This window comes from Rhinolophus hipposideros, assembly GCF_964194185.1.
Source record: "Rhinolophus hipposideros genome assembly, chromosome: 3".
Taxonomy (NCBI): domain Eukaryota; kingdom Metazoa; phylum Chordata; class Mammalia; order Chiroptera; family Rhinolophidae; genus Rhinolophus; species Rhinolophus hipposideros.
In genome coordinates, this window is record NC_138049.1 from 36,592,318 (window position 1) to 36,613,301 (window position 20,984).

General features: G+C 37.0%; 1 protein-coding gene across 6 annotated transcripts in view; it reads right to left on the minus strand.

Moving 5' to 3' along the window:
* PKIB (cAMP-dependent protein kinase inhibitor beta) overlaps positions 1 to 20,984 on the minus strand; it is a 106,390-nt gene that overhangs the window by 13,867 nt on the left and 71,539 nt on the right. For 2 of the 6 annotated variants that reach the window (XM_081036455.1, XM_081036454.1), the window contains exon 4: positions 5,087 to 5,191. The exons of the other annotated variants lie outside the window; for them this stretch is intronic. In XM_081036455.1, coding sequence (XP_080892581.1) covers positions 5,087 to 5,171 — 85 coding nt within the window. In that variant the 5' untranslated portion in view covers positions 5,172 to 5,191. The remainder of the gene's footprint in view (positions 1 to 5,086; positions 5,192 to 20,984) is intronic. 6 annotated transcript variants of the gene reach the window in all.

The window sequence follows — 20,984 nt, forward strand, 5'->3', positions numbered from 1 at the left end:
ACCAAATGCTACAATTATTATTCCATTTTTCTTTTTCAAAATGAATTACTTTCTGTTTGCATGTGAACATAATATATGCTCATTGTTGGAAAAAATGACAATCCTGAAAAGCATAAAGAAGAAAAAAACGATAGCCTTATATCTCATTATCTAGTGATAGCACTATTATAATTCTGGTGCATATCCTTCCAGATTTTTTTTCAGTGCTCACATGCACAAGTGTATCACATATATATCTTACCTGTATATATTTCAAAGCTAGATTATTTGATGTCATTATATTATATCTTAAAAATAAAATCTTTTTTTAGGCCAAGATAATTCTAAACTCTTAATGAAAGTTTCGAAAAAAGAAAATTTTCTAGCGAGTTGACATTTCAAGGTGTATAACTACTACATAAAAAATGCATAACCAAAGGCCAAAAACAATAGCAAAAGGGACATGGCTAAAAACTGAAAGTCATTCACAAACTTTTTCTTAATTGGATAAATAAAGTTGATATATAGGTAGGATTTTTTTTTAGATGTGTACTTTAGAAGTTCTAGTAATGTTTTTTTCTTCCATTTTATTAATTTAAACAAAAATTCTTTAGGATGTCTCTTAGCCCCCCCCCCCTTTTTTTTTAAAGAGGGCACAGCTCAAAGTGGCCCATGCAGGGATCAAACTGGCAACCTTGGTGTTAGTAGCAATGCACTCTAACCAACTGAGCTAACCGGCTACCCTCTTAGCCCCTTTTTGAATGGACTTAATTTTTGTCTTTTTTTCTTCCAACTTTTACTCTAAGATAAAGGGGGGAACGATTGAGCCTTTTCAAACTCTGATTTGTTTTCTAAGTTCACTTCAGCACTTTATTTTTCTTCTCAGGAGAAGAAATCATTTTAATGTTTCATTAAGCACAAAATTCAATAAAAATCACAGCAGCAAAAATTTTAAAGTTTGTTTTGCAGATTTTCTGGGTCATACAGAAAGAAATTTTCCAACTAAATAACAAATAACTTCAGAGAGAAAAGTCGTACCACTGAAATATTTTTTTCATCAAATTATGTATATTGGTATTAACCTACAATTAAGTTAATTGAAGTAACATTATTTATATGGATGCATTTAACTTTTACAAATTCCTTTTGTAAAAATAAGAAATTAATTTACTATAGTTATTTAATATGATATAAGTTGAATAGAAAAAAGACTTAATTAAAAATGATATCTAAAATATATTCAATAGACATAACAAATGAAAGTTCAAAAACAGAGTATACATATAATTTTTAAAATATATGCACAGAATAACATGGTAAGAAACATATACCAAAATTTTAACAATAGTTCAGTCTCAGTAGTATTACAAATTATTTTTTTATTTTCTTCTCTGACCTTTACATTTATAGTTTTCCAAATTTTCTGTGATAAAATTTTTATCTGAAAAATCGTATAAACATGAGTTGAGTACACACTGTTTTAAAACATTTTAATAAGAATTAGCTCATATGATTCTGCACTGTGGGGAAGTCATTACTATATTATTTTAAAGGTGAGGACACTGAAGGTCATAAAAATGAAATGGTTTGGCTAAAGCAACCCAGTTGGCAAGCGAGAGAGACGTGACCGGAACCCATTTCATCCAACACCTCATTCATTGCTCCTTCTATCACAACTAACCAAATATCTGTTGAAAAACAGGCTCAATCTTCACTCAACGTATTGTTTTTAGCATCTACTATATCCTTAACTCAGTGCCAGATTGCAAAGAAATAGTGCCAAAGAAGACTAAATGCTGTAATGAACCCAATGGAGACACACAAGAAAACAGAATGCCTGGCCTTTACTCTGAAAGAATAATCTAAGTGTAATCTAAGTGTACAGTGAAATACAAGCATATTAAAGGAAATGTAAAACTAGAAGTCAACACGATATATTCAAATAAGTAGTATAAATGAAAAATGCCATAAAATGTAGAAGGAAAATGGTTATTGAATTTGGGGGTGATTCAAAGAGACTCAGAAGCTGCAAAACACATACTGAGCCTTAATATTTGGAAGAGATTTATACAGGTAGAAAGAAAACAAAGGCTTAACAAGCCAGAAAAACATCTTGAGTTAAATAATCAAAATGGGAATGTAAAAGGCAAGTTCCTAATAAAGGAAAAGGAGATATCTGGATACAATAGAGTGTTATACCATGTAAAGCTGGAAAAATAAATTGGATCATAGAAATAAATAGAACCCAAATTGCAAAGAAAATGAATGCTATTTAAAAGGAGATTGCATTTCTTACTGTGAGCACTGGGGAACCACGAAAATTTCTACATCACCTTATAAAAGTGTGTATGAGATCCATTGTCTGAAAATGGAGACTGATGTGAAGGAGAATCATTAGGAGGCTATTAAAAAGGAAAATTTTGTAAGTTTGAGTATTTTTGTCTTTGATGCTCTGAAATGTCACTTATCTCTTTGGTGCTTTTTGCTTTTTGTTCCTCTTTCTGATAATTTGTTAGGATTCCTGATTTTGAGATTTTCATTGATTCTAGACAATTTTTAGGTATTACTTCTTTAAATATTACTTTTACTCTTTTCTCTATTATTTCCTGGAGAATTTCAGTTAGATAAATGAGATAGACACTCTCATTCTGTTGACCATATATCTTAATCTTTCTTTCATATTTTCCCTCTTTTTTGTTTCTCCGTGCTGCATTTTGCATAATGTCCTTAGATCCATCTTCCTATTCCTAGTTCTTTCTATCTCCATCTGTGTCTAATCTACCACATATGCTATACACTAAATTTTAATTTCTAATTATTATATTTTTCGTTTCTAGACAATTTTACTCCTTTTCAAGTCTGCTTCATTGTATTATAGTACTTATCCCTTAGTCATACATAATTAAATGCCCTCATTTATTCTTTTCAAATACATTAAGACTATGTTTTAAAATTCTGTATAAATAATTCCAACATATGAATTCTTTATGGTCTGATTTTGTTGTTTCTTGTTTCTGTAGAATCTTTCTCATGGTAGCTTATTTCCTTGCATGTTTTGTGATGTTTTGGTTGTGAGTTTATGTTTTTTAAACGTCTTCCTTGAAATTACCTGCGATCTGAGTTAAAGTGTTTTCCTCTACATAAGTTCTGAATTTGCCTATCCTGAGTATCTGGGGGAACTACCAAACTGGTGAGTTTTAAATTCTCAGCATGGAATTTATAAAACTACACAGTTTCAAACATGTGAGGTACTACTTTTTTTGGTAATAAATAATCAGTAGAGACCTTTTCCCTCTTTTCCACCCTGCACAAGGTCAAGGCTCACAAATATCCTTACTGTCTTCCTTTGAAGGTTAGGGTTTTGCCGTATTACCCTTTGGCTGAACATGTCACTCTTCAGCAGCAGTCTAAGCCTTCTGCTGGGGACCTAATCTAATTTTCACACCTTGAGTGGGTCTTAAATTTCTTCCCTGTCCCAAGAAAATGGCTCTTTAAAACAGAAGTTGTGAGTCACTACGGAACCCAGGGGAGCCTCTCAATTTGTGATTTCTCATTGAGCTTATGAATATTCTCTTACTTATAGGCCAATATGAACATTCTTTTAAAAGGAGTTTTGAAAATACTTTAGCTTTTATTTTAGAGTGTTATGTACTAGGGATTTTTAAAAACATGTATTTAGTCTTCCATCGTGCCAGAAAAGGAAGTTCTGGCTAGGGATCAATAACTTTCTATCCAAGTAATAGTGAGACATCCATTTCACTTAGCCACAAAAAATAAACAAACCAAAAAAAACAAACAAACAAACAAAAAAAAAACACCAGACATACAATCAGGTAACTGCATTATGCTTTAACAGAAATCATTTTAACTTACAGATCCCCATTTTTCCTTCATAACACAAAGCAGTCTTGTGATTCAAAGTAAAATCATTCACTTTCATATTAAAATGTATTCTCTTTGCGGTAAAGTTCCAACTAATTTACAATCATTCACAGGATTCCTTCCTCCCTGTGGTGTAAGGCCTAAAATTAATGCTCTCTATCACATGCTGCCCTGACATCTAGTAAGACTGGAAGGGCTTCAAAGGGCCTAATCATAACTTTCCCTCCCCACGCTGCTCCCATGGATAGATAAGGTACCCTAGGCAAACAACTCTTCTTATCAAAGGGATCAGGCATGGTTCCTGCTTATTCCTGAGTAGTGGTTTTTGGTTTCAGGCCAGACTGTGGAATTATTCAAATAAGCCAATCACATCCTCTTGTGGGATCCAGGAGGTACCACCCCCTCTTGTTGCTACAAAGTTTGCCTTCCATATCTCTTGATTATTTACTCTGTCCCTGAGTATAATCCCCATGTGGCCCTGCATGACCTACAGTCTCCTCCCTGGGCAGTGAATATATGTGTCTGATAAACAGCTGTGGACCTCATCTGTCCAGTGTCAAGTGTTGTGTGTTCAGTCAGCTCCATATCCCCAGGGTAGGAATCTCTCCCTCATCAACAAAGTGATTAGAAGGCAATACAAACTATTGATGTCACAAACCACATAACATGTCCAACCATGAGTGAGGATACCTGGTCAACTTTAATTAACTGTTCTTCGCTAACTTAACTGGTTCTGTGATATGGCTAAGGCTACCTGAGATGAAACCGCCAATTGCTGACAGGCTTAAGTTATGTCCTGTGTGGTATTCTGTGGTCTTTTTTGGCCACTGCCATCTCTTTCCATCCTAAAACCCTCTTGTCTCCAAGACAAGAATTATTGTTATTTGATATTCCCTGGATTAACCAGGTGCTGTCAGGTTTATCCTGTGTTTGGCAGGTGGTCTCTGAGGGTCCCATCTGTAAAGGCAATGAAAACACAGTGCCTTAACCAGTTAGAACTTCAATTCAGCTTACCAAGGGTCAGGCCAGGTCACTGCACCTAGCCTGGTGACCATCACTGACTACTTGGGGAAGCTATATAGACATTGCGTGTACTTGTGCACCTCTGGAACAGCCCCAGAGGTAGTCAGTACTCTGTGAGGCTAATGGCAAGGAAAGAGACCGCTACCCCACAGAGAATTAAGGTTGTCACCCAGGTTGTTATTTTTCGTGCAAAGGTAATAACCTTGCTTGTCTCCTGTTTGGCTGCATCCCTTGCTGCTGTTGCTTGCGCTCTCCTGACCCCCAACGGTATTGAGGTGCACATCCATGGTGGCCTGTGGTCCAGGGGCTGATGAAAACAAGAAGGGTTGGGGAAGGAAGGAGCATTTGGTGCTCAACTGTTCTCCTAATGCAAAATCCATAGTCAATGTACTTAGGCTTGCTCAGTGCTGCTGTTTACTAGCAAGCCAAACACCTAATCTTGCAATCATGGGCCTTATGGCCTCCGTCCAAACCACAGACAAAATGACTTTACTGGATATGGACCCTGATTCCAGAAAGACTAGCATCCCCTAGAGAAAGAGGGGGCCACTTACAAGGAAGGCTACAAAGATCCCAAACGTTCCCTTATAACCACCCAGAAGGTCTGCACCACAGGCGAATGTGCAGACAGAAATTGAAAGCTACAACTTTACATGGCTAGAAACCCAAAATATTCTCGGGGAATTTGTATAGAGAGAGAAAGAAGGAAAAAAGGAAGCACACATGACAGAAATGATGAGGCCATAGCAGAGTATGGTTTTGATCCATTAAATCAGTGGTAGGCCTAGCACTCTTCCCCTGCACCACTCTGCTATCTACTGTATTTTGCAGTGTATAATGTGTACCTTTTTTGCCCAAATTTGTGAAAGAATAATAAGGGTACACATTATACATGGGTAGTACTAATTCCATACCTATATAATGCTTTTAAATCTTTTATTTAGGCTTAGGAGTTAAAAGCATAACTCTAGAAATCAATAACGATATCCGTATGCAAAATAATTCCCTGGAATAAAATAATCTGTTTTGTTGAACTTATAATGAACTTGGAACGATGAAGAGGTCTTGGCGTTCTGTGATGCGTAAATATCATAAATTTGTTACCAGTACATAAAATTTCTTGTACCTTCTATCTGTCCTTGTGTTTTGTAATTATTTGTTACATAAAATTTCTTCACCACAATATGTTAAAAAATAAATGCTAAAATTCCTATATAATACAAAAAACAAGTACCTAAATGTAAACAAATAAAACTTTGAATTAAAAAAATTAAAGCGAAAAATTTTTTTCCCTGAAAGTTTGGGCCAAAAAATGTGAGTGTGAATTATGCATGGCAAAATGCACTGTATGTCTCCATCACAACAAAGATCCTAATCTTCAGAATTGTAAGGAAATATCCATGACACCCTTGCATTTCTCATTAAGAGGTAAATTCAAACCCAACGTAAGCCCACGGTCTTTAAACCACATAAATCAATCACTGCTATGAGAGAGACCCCTAACTCTAATAGTACTTATTTAAGACTCTCTGGAGGAAGAAACTTACAAATATGATAGGGATAGAGAGGATCACCTCCCCCTTCCCCCCACCACCTACTCCAAGTATATCCAGTGACTAGAACAACAGCAAGATAAACAAACAAACAAACAAGAATGAAAAGAAAAGAAAAAAAGAAACCCTCTATCCAGGGAGAGAAAGCCAACAAAATACAACTTAAACCAATGCCTATTATATGGCCCATTGGAAATCCAAAATTTACTAAAAAAAAATTTATACAGCAAACAACGTCTCTACAACATAGGCACTGAATTAACTTTAATATCTGCTGAAATTCACCAACTGGCAAAACTTCATGGCCTTAACTAAGGCTAAAATTACAGTTTTTACCTGGGTATCCCATTATATTTAAACATGGTATACACCATAAGGGGGGATTAACTTGCAGTAATTACTGAATAGAGGACAAATAGGCATGCCTCATTTTAACTATCAGAACTTTTGTCTTGCTTAAATTACCCATGGTTATAGCACTCATTACCCTAAAATAGCCCATAATGCGCATGGATGCTCTGACCCAATGAAAAATAAATAAAAATTAAGTTTTTGACATTTACAAATAAGCTTGACAAAATGAGAACCTAAGAACTCCCTCCTTATCCTGTTAAAATAGTTAACATGACTATATGTAATTTAAAACAGGGTCTTCAAGAATTAACATTTGTTACATAACAGGTAATGAGTGAAGGGTAATTAACCCTATTCTTCCTCCATTTAGCAGCCCCATCTGGCCTGTTCTTTAACCTGGAACAAATCAATGGTGCCCCACAGTGGACTGCTACAACTGTAACGCCATGGTCCCAGCCCGTTAAGGCCTTACTCCCAACAATTTATTTACTGAAATTGCTGACTCCATTCAATCAGCAACTGGTGAATATTTTGCTACTATAAATCTGACTAATATGTTCTGTGCAATGCCTATTTTCAACAGCCTGTTAGCCACAGTTTGCCTTTATCACTGAAGGGACACAATACATCTTTACAACAAGGCTACTCATAGATGTCTTGCCTTTGTACATACCATGTTCCCCTGAAAATAAGACTGGGTCTTATATTAAGGTTTGCTCCAAAAGACGCCTTAGGGTTTATGTACAGGAGACATCATCCTGAAAAATCATGCTAGGGCTTATTTTCCGGTTAGGTCTTATTTTCGGGGAAACACGGTAATCTTTACAGGCAAGATCTTAACTATATGAACTTTTCTTCAGGAGCACAGGTATGACATTATACTGATGACATCCTTCACTGAAGAGATCTGTCTGACATACTCATTAAGGTCATACAAGTACTCAAAAAGGAGCTCACAAAAGGGGACTGACCATTGTCCCACACAGTGCAAGGCCTTCCCACCGCCATTAAATTCCTGAAAGGTACTTGGTAAACTAAAGGTCACTCTATCCTTTACACTGCCAAAACTCAGACACTGACTCACAAGGTCTGATACAAGCCCAACATCTTTTAGTCCTTTATGAATTCTGGAGGCAACGTATTCCTCATTTACCAATTTTACTTGATGTCATGGATGCTGATACTTACAAAATAGCCCAACAAAAAAGGCTCTAGAAATCTGTCCAAGTTTAAATCAACAAGCACTCCAGTTTGTGCCCTCAGAAACCTCTTTACTGTAGAGGCTTCAGTAACCTTGTCTCACGTTTCCTGGCGTCTCTGGACCGCCTATCATGGCCATAAGTTCCCCAAAGGCTTTTAATGCAAGAAGCTGCCTTCGCTGGCCTTGCGCTGTACATCATATTTCTGGCCACATACTAGGCTCTTCTGGAAAGACAGGCTCTCACAAACCTTGAGCCTCAGATCGTCTGTATCCAGCTCCCCATTATGCCTTGAGTTATTGAAGCAGCATCTTAATAGCTCGGCATGGTTCCTGAGTCCTCCTTTCTGCAGAATGGAGTCAGATTTAGGCCCTCTGGCATATTCCACTTGCAGGAGGATGTGGCCTCGCCTTCCTTAGTCCCCTGACACTCACCCCTCTCCTAGAGTCCAAGGCTACTTGGGGAGCTCGTATGTCAAATGAGCGAGCAGCAATGGGAGTTTACACATATTACCGATGCTATCATCACAATCATACATGATGGAACTCAGTGGAGAGCTGCTGCTTTTCATCCCTCAAGCAGAATGCCCCTGAGAAAGGAGAAAACCCAGGGGCCAGCACAATTGGCACACCTCAGGTAATCAACAATTGGCCCCCTCTTTACATTTTTTCAAATTCTTAGGTCATTACCTAAGAGTTGCCCTGTTTAGGGTAAAGAACTCTGAGAATCTCCTGCTTCACAGATACCCAAAATATAAATCAAGGTAACAGATTTCTCTGTATACACTAAGACCTCTCCAGGATATTCTGTATCTAGATACTACTGATAGTGACCAAGTCACCCCTCTTACTTCTCAGTATACACAGCGCTGGCCTTTTGAAGAAGGCATTCAATCAGACTTCCACCTCCCCTGGGGGACCCAGACAGTCAGCTCCAGGCAGCTAGTTTAATTGAGAGGCTTAATGGATTCGTCAAATAATTCCTATTTAGGTCATAAAATGGAACATTCATACCCACTTCCCTGGGGATACCCACTCTACACCAATGCCACACAGATCTCTCAATTGCCTTGACTGGCTTTAAATAGGGACACCTCTAAAGTTCGTGTTTTTGACAACCACCTCACTGTGTGGCCTTCTCCCTCTAGGTCAGATGCTGATTTTGTTCCTTAAAAGTCTCAGTCATCTCAGTTTAAATTGATGTCAACATTTCAAGGGGTCAATTGTGTCTGTCATAAGGCCAAACATTAAGGATTGGTATTACGTGGTATCTTGGCATTTGATAAAATATGCCTTGAATAGCATAACCCAAGTTCCCTCCCCACTCTGCTCCCATGGATAAGGTCCTTTAGCCAAACAACCCTCCTTATCAAAGGCACCAAGCACAATTCCCACTCATCTCTGAGCAGCAGGTTTCAGTTCCCTGCCTGCCTACAGAATTACTCAAATAAGCCAATCATATTCTCCCACAGGAACCAAGAGGCACCCCACCCTCTTAGTCCTAAAGCCTGTCTCCCACAGCCCTCGCTGTCACTCTGTTCCCAAGTGCAGCCCCAGCATGGCCCTGCATGGGGTCCACCTCCCCAAGGCTGTAAGTATGTATGGCTAATAAATTGCTGTCAATCTCATCAGATTGCACCTATCTAGTGTCAGGTGTGTTTTTAGCCATGCCCATGGACTATTTAAACCACTCTTTGACTTTCTTGATGTCATTTCAGTCACTTTCCTGTACTCCTGGGAAGTCCTGAGGTGTCACTCAGGTCCATCTGCTGAGGCACTTCTCTTCACCACTGCTTCTCACTCTTTCTAGGGTTATACTAGACATGGAGCTTCTTTATGGAGCTCAGTTTTCCTGGAAGTGAAGGAAACGTCCTCTCTACACTTGGATTTCCTAATCCCATTTCAATTTCTATTGTTTAATCCCCCTCTGGCTCAGCCCAGTGAGGTGGTGTCCTGGGCACCATCCAGGAAACTCAGACAATGCCCGGGGCCTCATCACATCTTGAAGTCTTCTCCCACAAGCTAGTCAATGATTCAATGCCCTTCCAGAAACAAAAACTTCTACAGTCATCACATACTTTTTTCCCACCCTAAGATTTGTTCTCAGTTCTCCAGTCTGAGGTAGTTCAAAAAATCTTTTCTCTCAAAAAGTCAGCATATTTTCAGAGACAACTTTGATTTTCAAGACTATGGCTCTTTGTTTGCATTTAAAAAACCGATCGGAAAGTTAGCTAACTTTAGTTGTAGATTATGGGCTCCATTCCTCAGTGAAGATTGTCTAGAGAAAGCATTAAAGGAATTATAAAGAATTAAAGAGAATCTTAGCTGATACTTAAAATAATTATCAGCTAGACATATTTAAGACAACTACTCTTAAGTGAGCCATTATTTAGCTACGTAGTACATTGCCTTATATACATTATTTTATTTAATCCTTACCACAAATGTCTGAGCTATGAAGTCGGGGGGATTATTATCTTCATAATTCAAATGAGATGACTAAAATTAAGTCTTCCTGATATTAGGAACTTGCACTAAATTAGGATGTAAGCCCTGTTTTGTGTGATTCCAAAATGTGGGATTTTAATCACTTTATTACATTTCCTTTATTCTAGAGTCATAGGCCCTTATAAATTTGGAAGAGACTAAAATAGCATAGAAATACTTAGGGCTAAAGTTAGGGAACCAGATGCCACCTAAAATTCACCTACTATGCTATCTACCATATGCATAAATCACTTCAGCAAGAATATTTTCTTTCTTTGAACAATATACTCTTCACAGTGTTGAGCCAAACTCAAACATTGCTCAAATAGTTATCTGATATGAAAACTTTAATTCAATTTTGAATCTTAAAAAGGAAGATCATATGATTGAAATAATATGCACAACTTTGATTAAAAATTGCTTTTGCTCTTTATAATTCTCATTAACTATTAAATATTATACATAGTATAATTACATAATATGTGACCATACATAATTCAGAAGCCTTAAAATTCTTTCACAGAATAAAATGGAAGCAAAATCCCATTGCTGGTGGTTTAATCTTATCTACAATTTAATTATGGTTATCTTCAGGTATGTTAGTTTTACTTTCTAACTTAGCTACTATGTCACAACTAGCAGAATTTATTGAAAATAGTGAAATATCAATATAAACTTTTGTTTCAAGATTTTTTTGGTTTAATGTTAGACTTTATTGACAGATGCTTGACCTTTATCTTTGAAGTTTTTGTTAAAATATGAAAATAAGTTTGCATTTAATGAAAAGGCATTTTCCGATCACAAAGGAAAGAGGTCCCAAAGAATGCAGCAAAAGAAGTCCACTATTAGATTCCCTGGCGATAACTGACAGTTAACGGCACTGTATTTACCAAATTTGTTAGTCATTTTTATACAGTCAGACACATAAATATGAATTTTAATGTAATATTCTGAATTTTCCTCTTGAAAACCACGACTACAATTTGGTGACCTTCTCCAAGCTGCCCTATCTATGAACACCTTGGCCCAACTGTCCTTTTAGCCCAGTAGCTGCTAAATGATCAGGCACACTGCTTCATCCATCTGCTCTACCAGTGACCTCTTTCAATTTTTTTTAATATAAGGTTTGGATATTTCCTTTTTATAGCTTTGCGAACATATTACATCCTGACACAAGGCAGTGTAAATTAATTCCTCTTCAGTCTTACGAGCCACTCTACAGAGAAGAACCAGATTTTTCACCCTAACACTTGATTAAACGTGGAAAGAAGACAAAAAAAATAAGGTCTCTGAGAAAATTATATCTCACCTATGCCAGCCTGGAGACTAACAGGGTGATTTTAAGCAAATTAGTTCTTCCTATGATTTTTAATTTTTTTAAAAGATATTTTATTTATTTATTTTTTTTATTTGTTGGGGTGACAATTGTTAATGAAATTACATAATTTCAGGTGTACAACTCTGTATTACATCATCTATAAATCCCATTGTGTGTTCACCACCCAGAGTCAGTTCTCCTTCCATCACCATATATTTAATCCCCCTTACCCTCATCTCCTACCCCCCAACCCCCTTTCCCTCTGGTAACCACTAAACTATTGTCTGTGTCTATGAGTTTTTGTTTTTCATTTGTTTGTCTTGTTCTTTTGTTGTTTTTGGTTTATATACCACATATCAGTGAAATCATAGGGTTCTCTGCTTTTTCTGTCTGACTTATTTCGCTTAGCATTATACTCTCAAGATCCATCCATGTTGTCACAAATGTTCCTATATCATCTTTCCTTAACACCGAATAGTATTCCATTGTGTATATATACCACAACTTCTTTATCCATTTATCTATCGAAGGACATTTTGGTTGTTTCCATGTCTTGGCCACCGTAAACAAAGCTGCAATGAACATTGGAGCACACGTGTCTTTATGTATAAATGATTTCGAATTCTTTGGGTAGATACCCAGGAGAGGGATTGCTGAGTCATATGGTAATTCTATTTGTAATTTTTTGAGGAACCTCCACACTGCCTTCCATAGCGGCTGCACCAGTCTGCATTCCCACCAACAGTGTATGAGGGTTCCTTTTTCTCCACAGCCTCTCCAACACTTGTTACTATTTGTCTACGGCCATACCACCCTGAACGCGCCCGATCTCGTCTGATTTTTAAAAATTTTAATGGTGGAGAAGGAGAGAAATAGATAAAGGAAGAGAGAGAGGAAGAGTGGGTAAAAAGCCTATTTACCTGAAATTAATTTTATTCCAAATGAACCAGAGCAGTGTTTCCCAAACTTGCTTGATCACAAGGCTCATCTGGGCAGTCTGTAAATGATACATACCCCTACTGCCTTCCCTAGAGCCTCCGATTCAGGGGTTTGACAACATATATATTGCAAGCACCCTAGGAGATTGTTGTTATCCTTGATGGAGCACGGAAAGAAAGCAGAGATGCTTATCTTCTGTTAACCTGAATAGTCTTTGTATGTTAAGGTATTGTTAATTGCCAATATTAAAATTCAAAACCTGTTTCCTAGTAAATTCTAAATCAGAAGTCTTTCTGTAGTCTTAAAATGCCATGTTTCTTTAATGTACCTTTAATTTAAGATAAACTAGTCCAGTCATAGCAGAATATTTTCACTGAATTTTTCTTTCTTTCTTTCTTTCTTTCTTTCTTTCTTTCTTTCTTTCTTTCTTTCTTTCTTTCTTTCTTTCTTTCTTTCTTTCTTTCTTTCTTTCTTTCTTTCTTTCTTTCTTTCTTCCTTCCTTCCTTCCTTCCTTCCTTCCTTCCTTCCTTCCTTCCTTCCTTTCTTTCTTTTTTTTTTTTTTTTGGAAGCATTTGTTCAACTGAGGCCAAGCTGAGTGGCCATTTTGCTGTTGTGTTTAGGCATGAGTTGAACTCTTTAGAACCTAAGAATCATCTCTTTCTTTTAATCCTTTCTATAACTTCCCTCCCAGCTGTATGTGGGAAACATACCTTGAATCATTCTCATCTCTATTTCTCATATACATAGTAGTAATTGTAACTGGAAATAGAATTTTTAGTCTTTTAAAAATTGCAATTTTAAAGCATTATCTGCACTCTGGCACACTCTCTCCCTTTAATTTATTTTGGTGGTAACTTCCATTTTTAAAATAAAGGGTAGGGATGGAAACATATGATTCAACTCCTAATTCTATACTTGATCTTAACCAAAAGGCTGAGAAGCGATCAACTCCTAATTCTAACTTTTCACAACACATTTTTAATGACCTGTGAAGTCCAGTAACTGAGTGAAGATTAATAACTGTGTTTTATGCATTTAAAAATATATAAAAATATTTCAACAGGCTAATTTTTAAGACTGAGATGTAATGTTTTGCACAAGACACTCAAATATCTATCTGACCTTGATAAACCAGTCTCTTTTTCCTATTTTACAATCTAACGGAATTGATGTGAAGTCAAACTAATCAATGCCATTAAAGACAGTCAAAAGAAAAACAAAAAAAATTGACAATCCATAGGTAACTTGGAGATACCTGAAAATTTTAGAGGTAGAAGGAACTTTAGGCATTAGCATATTAATAAACAAATAAAAAGCAAAGCTGATTTTAAAGATGAGGAAAAGGAGAACAGATTGTTGGTATGATGGTTATCTCATTAATTTCAGAATTAAGTTCAGATATCAAGTTACTGAACATCTGGATCAGTACTTATTCCACAATAATGGTGGTTCCTAATTGTTTCAAGGATAAATTCACTTTTTAACATCAGATCACTTGTGGACATGGTGGATGTAATGTGTAAAGGGAAAAGGCCCAGTCTCTGGCGTAGGAGGGTGAGAGAAAAAGGTAGAACTTCTGCCAGGCCTTCATGTGCTTAGGGGAAGTTTTCTGATTGTAAAGTCTATTAGGGAAAGACATGTCCATATATTATTAACTTGAGCCCTGCTTAGAAGTCGGTCTGTGCTGTGTTCTCTTAAGGTTTTATGAAAAACAACAAAAAAAATCATTCACCCCTTTGATCAGCAAACCTCTCTTACTTAGGAGTAGATTGTTATTGTGGAGGAGGCTTGGTTAAATGAGAATCCCACTTTGGAATGATGAGATTCAGACGATAATAGTTACTTGTTATAATTTAAAAGTTGTATTCATTGCATAACTGGCAGACTATAACAAATCATAGCATGTATTGATTTATTTATATGTAGGGAGAAGGATTTTAGCCTAGATTCCAGGGAGGCAGGTCAAGATTGACACTACCTTGCCTGTGGAAGGTGGGTAGACACCTGAAACCTGGTGACAGGCTGGATACTAAGGAGAGAGCCAACCAGTAGGGAGACCTCTGTTAATGAGCATAATAAATGGCCTCTATTAGGAATGATGTTGAATATCCAATTCTAGGTTTCCCTTTTCTGCACTATAATTCTATCATATTATCCTCACGTTTTTGGTAATGTTTACTATGCACCATAACCATATGAGTGATATCGCTGTTTAAGGCAACAAAAAAAAAGCCTCTGAGGACAATCTTAAGGCAATGTAGACTAGAGAGAGGTGTAGAAGCAGCAAAAAGCTTTAGGAGACAGCCGGAAATATGAGCAAGAGACAGAGCATCATCCCAGGACAAGTGACATGTAGCACTCAGGAAAGATTCATTCTGAGGATTCTCAGAAACACTAAGTGTGGGAAAAACAAGAAAACATTGTGTTCCCTGTCGTATGAGAGCTAAGTACATTGACTGAGGTTTCATGGCAAGATGATCCCGCAAAGTTGAAGAACCTAGATTTTTTTAGATATCTGTTGATTAAAAACCATAAAACAAATAAAAATTACTTTGAAATAAATTTTTTAAAGAAATTAATTCTCCTTCGTATAATAATGATCTATAGATATTTGAAAACCAGTAGCATATATGGTATGTGATATTTATTTAGACACAGATAAATGGCTTTGTGGACACCTTTAAAAATTCTACAGAAACTAAGGAGGCCAGAATCCCCATGTTGGCAAATACTGGACTACAACCTAAATCATGGCCCTAGTGGCCAGCACCTTGCCCCTGTATCAACCATAACTTTAATCTCCAACATATAAGCCTCCCTCCACCTCTCTCTAATTCCGTCCTTCATCCATTTAGAAGTATAGACCATTCAAATTTAAAAAAAGAAAAAGAAATTGTTTAGCATTCATCTAATCTAACTCCCTCAGTTGGCTCTCAGATATTGAAAGGTTATATAACTTTTATGGTCAATGTTCAGTAGACAGTTCCGGGGCAGGGGTGCGAGGGGGTTGTCCCAGCAGTATATTTGGAAAATAGAATGCAAAAATCTCTCAACTAGATGACATCCCACAGTTCAATCATTTGTTCAGTCTTGAGAGCCAATTTTGAGCCCTGACAGGTCACTTCCACTTTAGAGCTTGGGCTGAGACCTTAGTGACATCCGTCCTTAGGCCTTATCCAAGCCTCATTTGTGAGACTATGACAGTCACATGGCAGAGAATCATCCTTGAAAGGAAACAAATGAAATTTCAATCCTGAAAATTCTAAATTATTTTCGGTAAGGCTGGGATCAAAAAGTTTTATTTAATTAGCAATAAAGATGTAACATTTAAAAATAAATTAAATAAATTATAACACATTTCCATCCTTCATTGGTACACTGAAATGATGACACATTTATTGTTCTTTTATAGTTGCCATTTCCAAGTTTTAATTGCTTTGGTTTAATTGGTTTAATTAAAAAAAAAAGTCAATTCAGTAATTACCCCCATGCTGTTGAAATTAGCTTCACTTATTGAGCAAAACAAAACTGACTTCAGGAAAGGAAAAATAATTACTATATAATACCAGAGGAAGTACTGTATCATTGAGGTATTAAAAAACAATATTGTATAGGTCTAAAACTCAGTTTATTTTATAGGAATAAAAGAAAATGTTCATCTTTCAGTTCTAAACAGAAATATACCAAATAAATAATCAGATATAAATTAGTTAATCCAGAATCACTTTCATTCATTTATAAATCTATTATTCACTTGGAACGTATTGAGTGCCAATTACGTGCATGGCAAAACAGTTATATGACTGCTTTTATGGAATCTAATAGGTGAGAAAAAACATAACCCACATAAATCTATGTATAAATACAAACTATGATAAATCTTCAATGAAAACTTTTAAGGTGTTATGTGAGTGTACCTGAACTGGAATCATTCACAATATAAGCTGAGATATGAAAGAGTAAAAGGAGCTAGCTGGTATGAGACAGAAACAAATATTTCATACAGAGGAGAAGAGCACAGGACATTTCAAGAACTGAAGGAAAGCCAGTGTGGCCAGAGCACAGAGAAGTAGAAAATGATGTAAGATGAAGAGGATCAGATAGCAGGGTATATCATTGAGGCATGTTAAGGATTTGGTCTATCCTAATAGCAATGGGAAGACATTGGAGGTTTTCAATCTATATTGTGGTGATCAAAATTGAACTTTAAAAAGATCCCTTTGGTTGCAGCAAATGGGATATGTTTGGAAAAGAAGAAGACTAGAATCATGAGATGAGTTTGGAGGCCATTGCGGTATTCCAAGTGAGAGATAATGATAAATTAGAAGGTAGAGTTTATGCCTTCAATTTAACACTCCATAAAGTCTAAAGTTATCTGTGTTCTACAAGTGACCTATTTTCACAGAATTATATGTGTCAGAGCTAAAAGGAAAGCAGAGTGATATAATAGAAGGTGTGGGTGCAGTAGAATGAAATACACCTGCTTAGAATTCTGGTCTGAACTTTTGGCTCCACTACTTTTCAGCTAAGGGACCTTAGGCAAAGCATTAAGCTCTGTGAGCCTGAGCTTCCACACCTTTTGAGGGCAGATAATAATAATACCTCCCGCAGTTGCAAAGATTAAGTATGACAATGTGTGTGATATTCTCAGCATGTGGAAGGCCAGTTAATATTGAAGAACCCCGGGAGAGATCAGCTGGTCTCATCCCCTCGTGTTAGAGAGCTTCGTCTTCCTTTTGAAACCTGTTCCTCCTCCTGGGTTTTCTTTCTCAGTGTATAGCATTATAATCTATCCAGTTGCACAAGTCAAACTCAGGAAGCATCTTTCTTCCTCACCCTGCATGATCATCAAGTCATATAAACTCTGTTCTCTAAATAGCTCTTCAATTGGTAGACTGAGTGCTCTGTTCACCCTCATTCACTACCCCAGTTAAGGTCACCAGCCTCCCTAGGTTAGATTACCCTCTTCGCTGATTACCCAGCCTCAGTCGTGTTGCTCTCTGGTCCACTCTTTACATACCCAAGCAAATCTCACTATCTCATCTCTTCGTTCACTGTCCTTATGCCAGGAAAACGTCACCCAGTTCCTCAGCCTAACAACATCATCTACACTCTGCTTACTTCTCAGGCTCCTTCCCTTTCGATGCTCCTTCCTACTCCTGTGATCCAGCAGTTAAAAGAAACTACTCCCCAGTCAGGACTTGTAACTCTCAGGCACACCTCCCCTCACTTCCAGGTTCAGGCCAATGGATGGATTCAGTACCTCCTGGCTGGAATACTCTCCTTCCAAAGCTTCTCTTCACCAGGTCAACAACTACTTAAAACTGAGGCCTCAATTCAGACAGCACTTTGCCTGGGAGGCACTTTTCCTGCACTTACCATATCCCAGTATACAGGTCAACTTATGACACGAATTTTATTATTTGAATGAATTGAACAAATAGTCAAATGAGGTCTAGAGAGTCTGGATTGCCAACAGTCACATAGATTGGGAGTGATAGCATGAGAAGGGGACCCAGGTCTCCTGCCCCATGTTGCAGTATCTCTTTCTCTCCATCATGCTGACACCTGCCTTATAAACATCTATTGTATCAACTCTTCACTAAGTCTTAGAAACCTTCTGTTTGAGTAGTTTCAAAATGTAACAAATTTATACTGTGGGTTATGGCTTTGGCACCCAAAACAGACCAATGTCACTTCCTCACCAAAGCCTTCTTTGACTCCCCTAAGAAATGGCTCAAGTGCTCCTACAGCATTTTCCATACTAGTCCCTTCCCCATGATACTGTGAACACTTCTGAAACTAGGATCAGGATGGATTCATCTAACATCTCTGGTACCCAGGATTGTTCTTGGGACAGAATAGTACTTAATATTTGTTGAACTTAATGGCATCCGGAGGTGAATAGTGTCCAAATAAGGACAACTAAAATAAGGACATAAGGGGCACCATGAAAAAAAAAATGATGCAAGAATAAGAAGATAGACAAAATGAGGAGTGCTCTGTCATTGAGAGTTACGGAGTTTGATAAAAGGCACGGTCAGCTCTGGTTAAGAAAAAGAATCAGAAAGGTAATATGGTGCCACTGGTGGAATAGGCTGCCTCTCCTGGTGAGTTCTGTTGGTTCCCTGATCATCCTGCTTCTTTTTATTCATGGCAGAGAACTGGAGTTGGAAAGGAAGAAGCTCTAACTTTCAGACGGCTGAACAGTTAAGTGGGGAAGCTGACTCACAGACTACTCTTTATGGTTCCACCTGCAAGGAAAGTACCAGCCTGCACTAGAGAAGCTGACTTCACAGGGGTTGCAGGTTCCTAAATGGGCAGAATCAGAGCCAGTTGATTGTAATAGAAATAAAATTGAGCTAGAGGTTCAGATCTTGCCCTGTGATCTTAGGCAAATCTCTGAGCCTCTGTCTCCTCTTTTGTGAAGTAACAGGTTTGAAAGACACAGTAGTCTCCAACAGTCCTTTCTTATTCAGAAATTCTGCAATTTATGGATTTACTTAAAGCAAGACATAACCAAGGGTGAACAGTCTCGTTAATGCGTGCAAATGCAGACATCCAAATGCATGCTTTTTACTCCTGTAACTTGATCTGGACTAGCTGAAGCACATACTCATAATGATTTCCCCTCATCCTTATATGGCAAGCACAGCCAAAAGCTTTATCAATAAAAAGTTAGAGATACAGCCAGGCTATAAAGCAGTGGTTTGCAAATATCAAAATCAGCATGGCAACTTTTTGAACACACAAGTTCCAAACCCTTGCTTCATATCTGTCAAATCAGGATCAACCAAGCGGAAGCCTTAGAAATATGTATTTTTTATAAAATCCGTATGTGATGTTGATAATCAACTACTGTCGTTTGGGGATGATTTTTAAAGAGAAATTAGTGTTTCTCACAGTGTAGCCTGTAGACTACTTTCATGTGAATTATCTAAGATGCTTCTTAAAACTATCTGGGAATGTGTCCAAGAATGTACATTTAAACAATCCTTTCAGTGATTTTATAAACACCAACTTCATACGTAAAATAGCTTATTTATGCTGACAAATGAAATAAATCATTATGTGAACAAAACTTCAAATGCATGAAACAATATAGTAAAGAGAAAAATTATGATTGCAGTATAGGTTTATTTCATTATTATTTAGATTGTATTATGTCATCATTTTATTTAATCCCCATAATAAACCTGTTAACAGAGTAACCAAAATGCCTAGTAACATAAGCATTTGCACCCTCATTTTACTGACAAATTGAAGCATTAGAGAGTTCAGGTAACTTGCTCCAAACCACAAGATTCATAAATAGATGTATAGAACTAGAAACCAACCCCACATAGTTAAGAAGCCACCTATATTGCTACAGAGCGTGTAATTAAAAGTTCAGTACACATTCTAATTAAAGAATTTACTGAGATTTTATCTGATGAAGCAAATTAGAAATATTCACAATTCCTGTTGGTTGGTTTTATTAGCTACTATACAAATGTTAATGTCATTATAATAACCACATATTAACCAAGACAAAATAACTATTGACTGCTAAGCAACAAGGTTTCAGGGATTTCCTGGAATCACAAAATCATCTAAGATAGTCATCATTTCTAGTCAACAGCCTTCAAATACAAATATTTATAGTTGAGAAGCCCAGCCTGAACTATGCTGTCCAAGGTTTTATACGTCTAGGGAGGAACCCACAGACTCTAGACTTCAGTTAGCTAACTCCGCTTCCCTAACCTGTCTTTACATCATAGGTCCTAGATTATGGTATGCTCTTCAGCTCAATATGCTGACTCTTTGCTTTCGTCCTAGAATTGCACTACCTTAGACTTGAAATGTCACTGGTTCTTCTCAATTCATCTAATAAAATGTCTGTTTGTGAAAAGATATGCTAGTCATGATCTCTTGCTGAATTGAAATAGGAAGTGTCTCCCAGATTCCCCATTACTGAGTTGGGATTTAGCACAATAACAGGCATTTCATAATATGATGAAACGGAATGTGCCTTAGTTATTATGAGACCCAGCTTTATTTTTTAAAAAAATCACTAAAAGTGTTAATGGAAAATACAAAGTTGTCCAAAGCCATTTAGCTTTTAATAGAATATAAATTCTTCCCTTTCCTGTGTTCACATCTTACCCTTTTCCTCTTCCTTCCCAGGGATGCTACAGACTTTCTAAAACATGTGGAAACACAGATATTTTCACAAAGAGGAATAAGTAATGAAAATGACATCAAGAAAAAG